The sequence below is a fragment of the Desmodus rotundus genome, chromosome 4 (genome assembly GCF_022682495.2).
Source record: "Desmodus rotundus isolate HL8 chromosome 4, HLdesRot8A.1, whole genome shotgun sequence".
Lineage (NCBI taxonomy): Eukaryota > Metazoa > Chordata > Mammalia > Chiroptera > Phyllostomidae > Desmodus > Desmodus rotundus.
Genome location: NC_071390.1, coordinates 795,470 through 808,367, shown reverse-complemented (window position 1 = coordinate 808,367; position 12,898 = coordinate 795,470). Strand labels below are relative to the sequence as shown.

The 12,898-nt window shown below is 61.4% G+C and overlaps 1 protein-coding gene across 3 annotated transcripts in view; it reads left to right on the top strand.

Annotated features, from left to right (window-relative positions):
* JAKMIP3 (Janus kinase and microtubule interacting protein 3) overlaps positions 1 to 12,816 on the top strand; it is a 50,459-nt gene extending 37,643 nt beyond the window's left edge. For all 3 annotated transcript variants that reach the window (XM_053923008.1, XM_053923007.1, XM_053923006.1), the window contains 7 exons: positions 1,632 to 1,697; positions 2,505 to 2,573; positions 2,658 to 2,735; positions 4,451 to 4,654; positions 5,782 to 5,847; positions 8,220 to 9,161; positions 10,613 to 12,816. In XM_053923008.1, the coding sequence (XP_053778983.1) occupies positions 1,632 to 1,697; positions 2,505 to 2,573; positions 2,658 to 2,735; positions 4,451 to 4,654; positions 5,782 to 5,847; positions 8,220 to 8,513 (777 nt within the window). In that variant the 3' untranslated portion in view covers positions 8,514 to 9,161; positions 10,613 to 12,816. The remainder of the gene's footprint in view (positions 1 to 1,631; positions 1,698 to 2,504; positions 2,574 to 2,657; positions 2,736 to 4,450; positions 4,655 to 5,781; positions 5,848 to 8,219; positions 9,162 to 10,612) is intronic.
* The last annotated feature ends 82 nt before the right edge of the window (positions 12,817 to 12,898 follow it).

Sequence of the window (12,898 nt, the reverse complement as noted above, 5' to 3'; positions counted from 1 at the left end):
GCACCCCAGCAGAGGTGCTTCTGTCCACGTGTTCTCAGTTCCGGAACTCCATCTGTAGCTCTTCCGGACCCTTGCTGGGAGGGGCTGCGGCTCTGTGGGGGAGCTTAGACACTCCAGACTGGGGGTCTCACTTCCTCTGTTTGGGAGGGTGGGCAGAGCCTGTAGATAATCCTCGTGTCTCATTGAGGGCAGATTTCCAATTTCATCAGCAAAATCCTGGAAGAAACCCTAATTACTGAGAGGACAAAGGGACTGTAGCCCTTCATTCCGTCCTCCGTCCTCCGTCCGTCAAGCTGTCTTGCATCCATCCATCCGTCCCTCCATCCCTCCCTCCATCCATCAACCACCATCCATCCCTCCGTCCATCCCTCCATCATCCATCCATCCATCTCTCCACCCTCCTCCATTATCCTTTATCCTCCATTCATCTAGCTTCCACCCTCCCTCCATCCATCTATTCATGCACCTCCCATCCAACCTCCATCCACCAGCCTGCACTTGTTGAGTCCCTTGCCCAGTGGGTGGATGGACTGTACTGGGTGGCAGCCCCACTCCACACCCCAGGACTTCTCTCCAAGGTCCACCGACGAACACAAGGTCTGCAGCTGTCCGAAGGCGCCTGGGGCTCCCCGTCCCTGTCACTGCTGTCACGGCCAAGTGAGGCCCAGAGTCAGATGAGTGCACTTCCCACCACAGGTGGAGGAAAACAGAAGCTAATGCATGTGACTGCACACGCCCCCCAAACCCAGGCCTTCACGCAGCCTGGCTGGCTCCCCCGAGAGAGGAGGAGTGCAGGGCTCCTGGCCCTGCTCCCCGACCCACACCCGAGTTGGGGGTGTGGCATCGCATCGCCCCGTGGACAGCTTGCCTCTGTGCCTATAGAGTTGGTCACCAGCCCCCACCCTGTGCTGACCACATGGGTATTGGGTGGCATGAGACCCCCCGCCCTTAGGGCACTCCCACGGCAGCGGGACCGTGGACGCCCGGCTCCTGCCCCGGCTCTGACCGAGGTGGCAGCTGGGGTCTGAGCGGCCCCTACATCACGTGCCCACATCCCCTGAGGATGCTGATTGGCCCCAAAGCCAGGCCACCCAGTTGGGCTCCTTGGAAGGAGACGTGAATAAAACATGTAGGAAAGAGGCAGGACCCCCAGGGGCGGGGACCGTCTCAGCGCCTTTGATCTTCGCCCCCCGTGTGTATGTGGCGTTTTCGTGTCAGGGCCTGTACTCCACAAGGAGTGGACTTGGAACAGAGAGGAGGGCACAGGGCAGAGGCACACTGCTGCCGCCCGCCTGCCTGGTGCACGCCCCCCCCCCCCAGTCCTGTCCTGCCTCAGGGGCGCTCACTTGGACCGCCGTGGCTGCCACAGTTAGGGGACGTGAGGGGACAAACAGGAAAATGCACCCAAAGTGAACAGGGTCGGGGGGGGCACCAAAGATGCCTGGGAGGCTGTTTTAGCAAAAGCATTCTTAGCCCTGGCCCCCCATCCTGCATCTGTTCAATCAGCCCCACCATGCACCCACCATTCTGTCTCACTGCACCCCCCATTCAGCCCCACTGTGCACCCCTCATTCATCCCAGCTGCCCCAGAGGGCCCCACCCCTGACTGTGTATTCTGCTTTTGGACGCAGAATCTGACCAATGAAGAGCAAGTGGTCATCATACAAGCCAGGACAGTCTTGACCTTGGCTGAAAAGGTAATGTGACTATGGATGCTCCTGGGAGGGGCCAGACTCCCAGCAGGTCTCACTCTCTGACCTCAACTCAGAGAACACGCTCTCCCTGGGAGGAGAGCAGTGGGGGGCAGGGGGTCGCTGATGCTGCTGGCCTTGGGAGGTCTGGCACACGCAGGGGTCAAAAGCACCCACCCCTCGTGTTTGCAGATGATAGACCGAGCCAGCTCTGCCCCTATTTCCCCCCAAAGGCCGGGAGGCGCTGTGGGCCTCTGAAACTATCAGCATTCTATCTGACCTGCTGAGACCCTCCTCTGGAGGCTGCCCAGCCTGCCTGGGCTCCCCACACCCCAGTTTCCCTGCTCCCTGTCCCACACGCAGCCCCAGCCTGCCCAGTGCACCCCAGACTGGCTGTCAGCGCACCCACCTATGGGTCTCCAGCAGGGAGCGGTGTCCAGCAAGTAGGAGGTGCAAGGGCCGGGACGGGGAGAACAGCATCCCTCCTACATCTCCTGACTGAGCTCACAGGGGCACAAGCTCCCGCTGCCCTCCACTGACATCCCTCCTGTCCCCAGGGAAGGGCTGAGGGCACGCTCGCTGGAGGCCAGGCCGGCTCTGGGCTGGGGCCTGGACGTGGCCTGCATCCTGGGCACAGGGACATTGCGGAGACCACAGTGCCAGCCCAGCCCAACTCCCGGCAAGAGCGGGGCTCTTCCCTCCAGGAGGAAGAGTGGGGGGGACACAGGGGCCTTCCTCCTCCCAGGCTGTATCCACGGAGTGGGGAGGCGCTATGGCCCCTGAGTCACAGTTACCTGCTCTGTTTGTGTCCAGTGGCTCCAGCAGATCGAGGAGACGGAGTTAGCCCTGCAGCGGAAGATGGCCGACTTGGAGAGCGAGAAGGTGGGTGGGCGGCCCAGCGCGCAACCTGCCCCACGGCAGCAGTGGGCGGCCCGAGGCCACAACCCGGGTCCTCTCATGTTGCAGGAGCTGTTCAGTAAGCAGAAGGGCTACCTGGACGAGGAGCTGGACTTCCGGAAGCAGGCGCTGGACCAGGCCCACAAGGTGAGGGATGTGGAGCCCGGCACCTCCGCGAGGGCGGGGGTCTGGAAATGGGGAAAGCGGGTCCCGTGCCAGCTGGCGGGGCCTGGGCCCATGCTCACACGCACAGGGCGGCGATGGACAGCTGCCCCCCTCTCCCCGTTCCCGAGGCACAGACTCTGAGACCCACGCCTGTGTCAGAGCACAGGGCGTCTGCTAGACGCAGGGCTTCCGCGCCCTGAGAAGGGGCCGTCGGTGGGGCGTGTGAGCCGCGGTGGCAGCGGGGGCAGTGCATTCTGTCCGGAGCAGTGCCGTGTGAGTGGGGGCCAAAGTGGGGTGCTGATTTTTTTTCCGTTTCTTAGAATGTCTACTCAGCCTAAAGGACTTTCCATAATCATTTTGTCTAAAGGAAGGTAAATGTTCATTTTTGAAGGTGTTACATTTTTTAAAGATTTTATTTATTTTTAAAGAGGGGAAAGGAGGGAAAAAGAGGGAGAGAAACATCAGTGTGTGGTTGCCTCTCGTGGCCCCCCCGCCCCTGGCCTGCAACCCAGGCCTGTGCCCTGACTGGGAATTGAACCGGCAACTGGGAATCGAACTGGCGACCCTTTGGTTCCCAGGCCAGTGCTTAATCCACTGAGCCACACCAGCCAGGGCTGAAGGTATTAATTTTTGATGGGAAGATGGGTTTCTGTAGTTTGGGAATTTGGTCTTTTCAAAGATTGTGTCCATGACACTTCTCCAGAGGAACGTCTTTGGGTGTCCCCAGATCAAGTGGCTAAGCCTCGGGCGTTGGTAGCAGGGTGTGTACTTGGGGACCGAGGTGCGTGCGGCAGGGGACCAGTTTGCGTTGACCCATGGCGCTTTTGCAGTCGTGATGGGATTTCAGGGAGGCAGCCGAGGGGTGAGGCGCATGCCCACTCTTCTCTTTCCTTGTCAGCGTGTCCCCTCTGTGGGCCACTTGTCTCACAGCTCAGCCCTGACCACTCGGCCGGGCTAGCTTCTCTGTTCCTCCTGGTCTTTCACTGAGAGGGGTCTGGGGGGCTCCAGGCCCTCCCCTGAGATCCGTGGTGACTACAGTGGCCCCTAATAGTTGCCCTTCTCCCGGGTCCATGGGGACACCGTCCACCCACAGAGGCCCCTGCGTAGAGCTGGCCAAGCTGGTCGACCTGAAACCCCAAGGCCAAGTCCTGCCTCCTCAAGGATGCCGTGACCCCTCAGGGACAGGTGTGCCCCTTGTCTGCTCCCCAGTGCCAGAGTGACACTCAGCGGCCCCCCTACTCGGTGTGGGAGGGACTTGAGTGAACCTTTTTGGGGACACAATCCGCCCCACCATAGGCGGCACGGGGGATGACAGAGGCCTGGTCTTGGCTGCAGACAGGTGGGGAGTCGAGGATGTGCCCCTCCATCCTTACTGATCCACGCCCTGGGAGCGTGGCCCGCCTCCCTCCCTGAGGCTCAGAGCTGGATCTGACAGCTTTTGAGCCAAGGAAGGGGCCTTCCCTCCACTGCTCTCCTCGGGGACCCTGCGGGCAGCACCCCTCTGGGCTCCTGTGTCTGCTGACTGCGCTTTTCCAACAGTACAAGTCGTGTAGAGGACCCGGTGTCTGTGCTCGGCTGTCACAGCAGCCAGTGCAGGAGGAAGGAGTACCCTCCGCACAGGGGCTCGGAGGCGTGACCCCGAGGGACAGGGTGCCCGGCCCCCAGCTGCGAAGGCTGACCTCTGCCCTCCCGCCCAGCACATCCTGGAGCTGGAGGCCATGCTGTTTGATGCGCTGCAGCAGGAGGCGGGGGCCAAGGTAGCCGAGCTGCTGTCGGAGGATGAGCGGGAGAAGCTCAGGGTGGCCGTGGAGCAGTGGAAGCGCCAGGTCATGAGCGAGCTGCGCGAGCGGGACGCCCAGATCCTGCGGGAGCGCATGGAGCTGCTGCAGCTGGCACAGCAGGTGCGGGGGTGAGGGGCGGGGACAGGAGCACCTGGAGCTGCTACAGCTGGCACAGCAGGTGCGGGGGTGAGGGGCGGGGACAGGAGCACCTGGAACCTCTGCAGCTGGCACAGCAGGTGCAGGTGGGAGCCAAGGGGATGGTGCCAGGAACTTGCCATCTAGTGGCCACACCCCAATGACCACACCTACCCATGGCCACGCCCTTGGCGGACCCTTCTGCCAGGCTGTCTGCCCTTGCAGACCAGCCTCCTGGGCCACACTGTCCTGGGCTCTCGGTGCATGTCCCCTCTCCTAGGACCACTGACCGCCGGGTAAGGGTGTGGTGAGGGTGCCACCTGGTGAGCAGCAGCTCATGGGCTGGGGAGCAGCCGCTGGTCTCCTCCAGCCAGTCCCTTTCTAACGGGGTGGGGCGTGAGGGACGCTGGCACACTAGGGAGCCTGGTATGGAACACACGCCTCCCCTCCACTGTGCGTCCCTGTGGACCTGGGAGGACCACGGACGTGGACCCTGCTCAGGACGCCCAGACACAGTGGCTGTCAGGGACTGCTGTCCGAGCATAGGGCTCCCAGCTTCCAGGACCCTCAGCCCCAGATCCAGGGCGGTGGTTAGTGTGAGGATCGTCATCTGCAGCCCAGTGCCCACCAGGCAGGCTGAGATCAGAGCACTGCTGCCCCAGGGCCCAGGACGGGCCCCCCAGGCTCTGCGGGCACATGCAGATTGGCATCGAGTTGGCACTGCCCACCAGAAGCTTCAGTCCGTGACTCTCGACCCCGTCCCCTTTTCCTGGGTGCCTGGCGTCACGGTTGATGGTCCAGAGCTGTAGGAGGTGGGAGGGGAGCGCGCCTGAGGGGAGGTCGAGCACAGCCTTGACAGGGCAGCTGTCCTGGGTGGTCAGGCCCAGCAGACCCGCCCCATCCCAGATGCTGCATGGCGGACAGGCTGAGGCTCTGGGCCTCATGGTGCGGCCCAGATTCGCAGACAGGCCCTCGTTAGCACGACCGCCAGGGCCCATGACCAGCACGGCTGCTCCCTGGCGACGTATGCACTATGCCCCTGAGTGACGTCTTGAGAGGCTTTTTCCCCAGTGCTTGGATTAGTGACGGCTTTTCTCCTTTTAACATCGCAGAGAATTAAAGAGTTAGAAGAAAGAATAGAAGCTCAGAAGAGGCAGATAAAGGAACTGGAGGAAAAGGTACAGTCACGCAGCTGTCAGGGCGGCTTTGTTACTGGGAATGGAGAGGAACCAGTCAGTCGCAGGCGCGTCATCGAACACTGGCTGGGTCTGAGGTCGGGCTCATGAGGACACGCACAGGTGCCAGGGCCATGGCAGCGCTGGCCAGGAGCCTGGGTCTGGGGTCTGGGACGCCCCCTCTGCCATGGCCTGCTCCCACAACCTTGGGATCTTGGTCTCTGGAGACCTCAGTTTCCACAGTTGTCGTGGGGGGCCGGACCAGTGACCCGCGCTCCCTGACAGCGTGCGGGAGCATTCAGTGTTCCCGAGTTCCCCAAGCACAGTGGACGGAAACCCAGTTCCTGCGGCACACGTGGCCCCAAGGACGGCCTTCCGTCCAGAACGGGAGCCTTAGTCGTGGGGCTCAGCCCGGTTGCCTCCAGGGTCAGGAAACGTGCTGGCGGGTGGTTAGCTTGGGGCCATGTGGCTGGGGCTCTGGGAGTGGTGTCCAGCTCTCCTCCTGGCCCCCGGCCTGGGACGCATGGGTCACGGGCACTCAGTCCACTCAGGGTGGTAGTGCGACTGGGCGCTCTCTGGACTGAGCCGCGCAGAGCAGGCCTGGGAGGACCCTGGCTCTCTCTGAAGGATTTGCTTAGTTTAGGGCAGTTTTCCCCCCCAAATGTAGGGACGGTTCAGTGATCTCTAGTGACCACAAGTGATGGGATCTTGTGATCAGCTCTGCCTGGGGGGGATCTTGTGCAGTGACCGGCACCCTACTGAGCGCTGAGGGAAGAGGCCACTTAGACACACCGCCCTGTGTGCCCCTTCCGGACAGCAGGAGGCTGGGTTTGGAAGGGGCTCCCTCGTCATGGGACCGAGGGTCCCCTCCCCCACCCCGCCCACCTCTCCTGCCAAAGACACCTGCTTCCACCAAGCAGTGGTCACGGTAACGGCAAACCCACTGTGCCCCAGACCGGCCCCGAGAGCTGCTCAGGGCTCAGCTGCCACACCAGCATCAGGCAAACAAGGGTTCACGCTTTGCGTGTTCGAGGGACACCGGGGAGGGGACACACTGTGCTCGGTGCTCCAGCCTCACCACAGGTGCAGTCTCCACTCCCCCAAGGGACATCTGTACCCTTGTGCTTCTTAAAGAGCGTCTGTCAGGGTTAAATACTGGAACCTTCATTCCGCTCTGTTACTCCAGAGAACGTAGCTCTGGGTTTCCAAGCAATTGCATCAAGGCCAGATATTCCTGGGTCTAAATTGCTCTGGTCCCCTCCCCCAACCCCACATGCCGCCCCGAGTGTGAATCGCTCTCAGGACCTTGCAGGCACTTTGGCACTTACGGCGGGGCTGTCAGGAGAGCGGGTGCCCGGCTCCCACAGGGCCCTCCGTGTTATTAGTGACAGTTACGATCACTGTCACTGTCAGCTCTGGTGGCAGCCCACGTGGCTGGTCCACCCTGCAGAGGAGGAAACTGAGCCCGGGAGGCGAGGTGACCGGCCCAGGCTTGCTCATGCCACAGACCAGACACATGGCCTGCCCCCGGCCAGTGTGAAGCCCCCCGGCGTGTCCCTGTCACTCAGCACCGTCACTCAGACGCACGCTCCCCACAGCTCTGGAGGCGCAGCCCTTAAACCACCGGACACCAGCGCCCCAGGACGGCCCCTGAGCCCGGGCGACCCTCCGTCCCGTTCTGTCTGTGACCACACTCTTTCTTGCCAGAAGTGCTACAAACTCTCTTTTCTCTTTCTTTCCCTCCATGTCTCCTCCCTCCCCTTCCTTTTCAGTTTCTATTTTTGTTCTTATTTTTCTCCTTAGCTTTCATTCTCTGGTCTTAGCTCGCCTGGGTGCCCTGATGTGGTGAGTATGTCGTTGGCTGCCATTCTGGGTTGAGTGCCCTGCTCTGCACCCGCTCAGCAGCCCAGGATCCTCAGCCCATCCCGGGGCCGGGATTCAGAGGGGCCAGTGTCATCGGGAGGCACACGGGTGCTTGCCTTCCTTGCCAAGGGCAGAGGGCAGGACCCGGCGCCACCACAGTGGGGGCTGCGTGCCCTAAATGCCCCACGACGCTGGCAGAGCACAGTCTCATGTTCCGTGTCCTCTTTCTGTGGTGTTGGGCACAAGCTTGGGGTACACGGGAGGTGCAGCCGGAGGGGCCAGCTTCCCAGAAGCACTGGCTCTCAGACCCAGGCCCCGCGTGGAAGCCGACCCCTGCCTCCTACTGAAACAACACGAGGGGGGCTCAGTCCAAGGCCCCCGCCCCTCACAGGGTGCCTGAGAGGGCCCTTCCCCTGGAGCAGTGGCCTCCCTCCCCACAAGGCCTCACCCCTGCAGCCCCTTCCCCGGTGCCAAGCGGCCTCTGTCACGGGTCCACATCTCTGTCCTTCCAGCCCCCAGTGGAGCCGGACCCTGTGCCTCCAGCTGGACCAGAGAGCAGCGGCAGCCCGGGTGGCGAGACGCGACAGCCCGTGTTATCCCTGAAGACACAGGAGGGTCTGGCCTGTGTGGACCCCTCCTGCCGGGGAAGAGTCAGGAGGGGGCTCGAGTGGCTGGCTGTTGCCTCGATGGGCCCCGGGGGCTCGTTTCCTGACTGGGCTCCTCTGGAAGAGGCCTGGTCTAGGCTGCTGGACGCCAGGGTCCCTCCTTGGGGTGCAACCCCCAGTCCCGGTTCCAGGAATGCGTGAGTGCCCTGCTGTGCAGGAGCACAGGCCGCATCCCCAAGCCTGCGCGCCCACCCTGCCTGGTTCCCATAGTGGCCGTCGCACACACAGTCTTGGAGGAAGATCCTCAGAAAAATGCTGGTGTCCCATAAAATGACAGAATAGAGGCCGTGGCTGCCACGGAGACTGCTTCAGGAAAACCAGAAGGGGTCCCCGGATGTCGCAAGGAGGGTCTCCTGGGCCACCGCGGGTGGCGAAGGCAACGCTGTGACTCACTGGGGTCCCAAGCACCTACTGATGGGCACGCCACAGCGACCCCTTGTCTATGATGCTGTCACTGTGGGCACAAATGGGAGTGTGGCTGCCATGCCATGCCTTCGCTGCGGCCGGGAGCCTGGCAGAACAGAGGACAGTGACAAGGAGGGGAGGCAGGACGAGATGGGGATGGCCCCCTGCAAAGGAGCCTGACTTCCGACACCCAGGAGGCACCCCAGCTGCGCAGCGCAGACCCTGCCAAGGGCCCATCGCCTCTGCCCGGGGGCCTGCGGGCAGCCAAGTGAGGCCACAGCTGCCCTGTCTGGACTCTGCCCTTCACACTTAAGAGCGGCCCAGGCGAGGGGGCGGCAGTGCACCTGGGAGGGCGAGGAGAGCCAGATGCGAGGTGGTGAGCAGGTGAGGCCCCACCACACAGCCCCGTGGGGACAGCACTTCCCACCCACTACCCCGCCTCCTCTGCCCAGGGGCAGGGTTCCGCCCTGCTGACCCGGCTCAGCCCAGGGCAGTCCCGCTGGAATGTGGGTCCTTTGCTGGGGCACTGCTCCCGTCCTGCCGTGGGGGGGCGGGGGGGTGGCCGGCGGCCCTGACAGGCGTTGTTGTTCCCATTTGTTTCTTTTGGTTTGAAAGTGTTCGGCTGCTGTTTTCCAAACAGCTGCTTGGGAAAGTTGTTTCAGCCGCTCCTCCGTTGTCCTAGGAGCTGATGATACACATTCGTGTGGGTTATTTGGGGGGTCTGGGACACAGGAACAAAGATCTCAGCCGCCTGGGCCCCACCAGCGCACTCCGTGTGGGAACCTGGCTTCCCTGTGTCACGTGTGGTTGTGGGGCCCCCAGCGAGGCCGCTGGGCCCCTCCGGCCCCGGGAGGATAGGGCTCGCTCCTGTGCCCACGGCCGCCGCGTGTTCCCACACAGGCTGGGTGGGGGGTGCCACCACAGACGCAGGCGCAGGGCCTGTGCCCGGGCTCTTTCGACAGAAGCCAGAATGTTGTTTCCGGGTCCGTTTGCAGGGGTGCGATGTGCATCCTGCTTCCACGGCTCAGTGAGGCTCTGCTGGGCTGGGGCCACATCAATGCTCCCAGCTGCCAGCCGTCCCTCGTCCCTCCTCTGCCCGTCCTGGTGCTTGAAGGAGCCCAGTCTGTGGCTACAGTTTTCCACGTGTTCCTGTACTTGGCCACCCAACCTCAGTGCAGCTCAATGTAAAAATGATGCCGCAACCTCGCTCCTCCACAAGGAGGGAGGTTTGGTTGCTGGCTGCCGTCCTTACCAGGACAGCACCAGGCAGTGGTCTGTCCCTGGGGCTCCCCTGGGGGGACTGCCGCTTACTTAGAAGTTAGGTTAAGATGCCAAAACCACAACAACCCACAACACACTCCTCACCTCTGCTGGATGAGAAACCGGTGGAGTGTCTGATGTCTGTGACCCCAGAGGTTGCGCCTTTGACCCCCCACCCCGCTCTCACTGCCGGTGAGCTCCAGGCCCACCCTACTTGTTACAAGGCCCTGCCTGGCTGTCCCACACGTCACCAATGGAAAGGCCATGAGGAAGGCTTCCTGGCTGCCACAGCCATTTCCTCGTAATGAGAACCCAGCATGGGGTAGACACGTGGGCGGCTGCCCCGGGCGTTGGAGGAAGGCAGAGGCCACTTCTGCACATGGCTTCATGCAAGGGGCTCACGGATGCCCCTCTGTGGCCCCATGACCTGGGGAAAGGTCATTCGCATCTGTGGGACAGAGGTCCAAACGTGGCCCCAGGGTGCTTCTCCAGAGCCTCCCTGCCGTGCCTGGGGCCCCACAAGGGCCCGGGAGGTCTCACACCAAGATAAAGCTTTCGTCTTCACTCTTTTTCAGAGGAAACCGCACGTGGGCGAAACCAGTCTTAGTGTGATTTTCCTCCCCGCAGAGGGCTTGGGTCCACAGCCCAGGGGCGGCTCCCAGCGCTTGGATGCGGCGTGACGTCCAGCACCTCCGTGGGCCTCACAGCGGGACGGTCTGAGGTTGTTGCTCTCAGAGCTGAAGAAGTGGCAAGGGGTGCCTGTGTGTGCGTGCGTCGGCGTGTGCATGTGCAGGCGTGTGCACACGTGCTCAACCAGAAGACTGCACAGGAAGGAGCTCTTTGGGGCATTTAGAAGCCAGCACAAAGGGCAGTCAGCCATGTAGTCGGGTGGGGACAGAGCTCCAACACCGTGTAAAAGAAGACACCCCATCGCATCCCCGAGGGCTGGCTGGATGCTGCCTGTGCTGTCTGGAAGCGGGAGGGTCACTCTGCATCTGTGTCGGAAGAGAGGTTCCACTCTGATGGGGATGGCAGTGGCAGCCGGAGCAGGCTGGAGTCCCTCGGCCGAGGTCGGGAGACGTTCACAGGATCAGACAGGCGTGCCCGTCCGGGGGGATCTCGGGCCTGCAGGGTGGTGCTGCACTCGACACTGGAGCTGCTTTGCTGTCATTGAGGCTGACTCACGGGGGACAAGACCTGGGCCAGGCGCGGCTTCTCCGGCTGATCCCAGCGTGGGGGTTGGTTTCTCACGTCAGAGATCCCCCCTGCCGTGTTATCTCCTGCTACCGAGGGCGCCGTCCTGGCACACCTGCTGTGCTCGGGCCGAGTGGCGGCAGTGGTCCTGCATTGGTGAGAGACCCCATGGAGGGTCGTGGGGCCCAGGTGGCCAGGGACGTGCACCCCTGCACAGGACAGCAGTCATGTGGGTGGCCACACAGGACCTAAAGGCGCAGATGGGAGACCCAGTCACGCCCCTGTGTCTTTGTGTCGCCACGGCTCTGCATGTTCAACTGTGTGGGCACTTCACTCGGCCACCCGCCCACCCCAGACGCTCTTAGTCACAGCTCATCACTTGGGAAGGGCACACCACACAGGGAAAGAGGTGTGGAAGTATGCTCCGACACTTGTCAAGACGCACGTGTGTGTGTGTGTGTGTGTGAGTGTGTGTGAGTGAAGGTGCATGCGTGGGAAAGAGAGCGGCTCAGGGGATGTTTTAATGACATCCCAAGCACCGGTGCCCGTCCCCCCGGAAGCACACGCTGAGGTGCGATGCCTTGTCCTCTTCAGACATTGTGGTTCTTGGTCCCATGTCGGGGCACCTGGTCCATCTGACCCCAAAATCCAGCATTTCAGGACTGGGCTTTGGACAAAAAAGCAAAATACGAGCATTTGACCGATGCCTGCCTGTCGAGGGGACATCTGAAGAACTCAAGTGTTTTAAATAAGGTGCGTTCTCTAAATCCTCGAGTATTTTATATCTTTGACTCAAGACCAGTGGGCTCTTCCAGCAGGGGGAGGCTCTGTGGCAATGCTTCGCTCCATGGTGGACCAAAGGAGGGACCCTGAGAAGCTGTCACAAAAGCCATCTGTGTAACTGAGCCGCCAGCACGTCTGTGGTTGTCCCTTGTCACACTGTGTGCGTACCCCCGAGCAGGGACCCATGTGCTCTGCCTCTCCCTCGCTGACACAGATGGGTGTGCACCCCGTGTCCACCGTCCAGGGTGCCGGCTGCTGAAAGACTGTGGCGCTTCCGTAAAGTGCTCTGCCCGCGTGGAACCCCGAGCCTTCCGGACACCCCGTGTGCCTTACAGGGCCAGCGCACGCCACCCCTGGCGTTGGGAAGCAGGGTGTATGGGACTGGGTTTGAGGCACCGTCACGTCAGCCTGCGTTTGCCAGCACCCCGTCACCGGAACCTTGGGGTGGACTGTGTGCTTTGACACAGTGACGAACTTACGTCTAGGCTCAGGGAATCAAGTTGTAAAATCTGTGTATCAAATCCCATATTTGTTTACTGCATATTTTTTAAAAGCTTTATTGTAAATTTATGCAGAACACAAAGTAGGACATTTTCTCGCGGTGACATGCCGGCCAGTATCAGCATTCCCTGGAAAGCTCAGTAACACACTACACGTGTGACCTGCTCAGCGCTCACTGGCCTGGAGTAGGTTTGTACGGTGATCGGCCACAGAATTTTACATGTATTTTTGTACTGTGATTCCTACGATATATATATACACACACACACACCAGAGAATTTTTACTCATTTGTAAGTTATTGTACAGTTTTAATAAAAATTGTTATAAATCTCCAAACAGCAACATTCTCCTCACAAGGCATTAAAGCTGGGCTGTGTGGGCT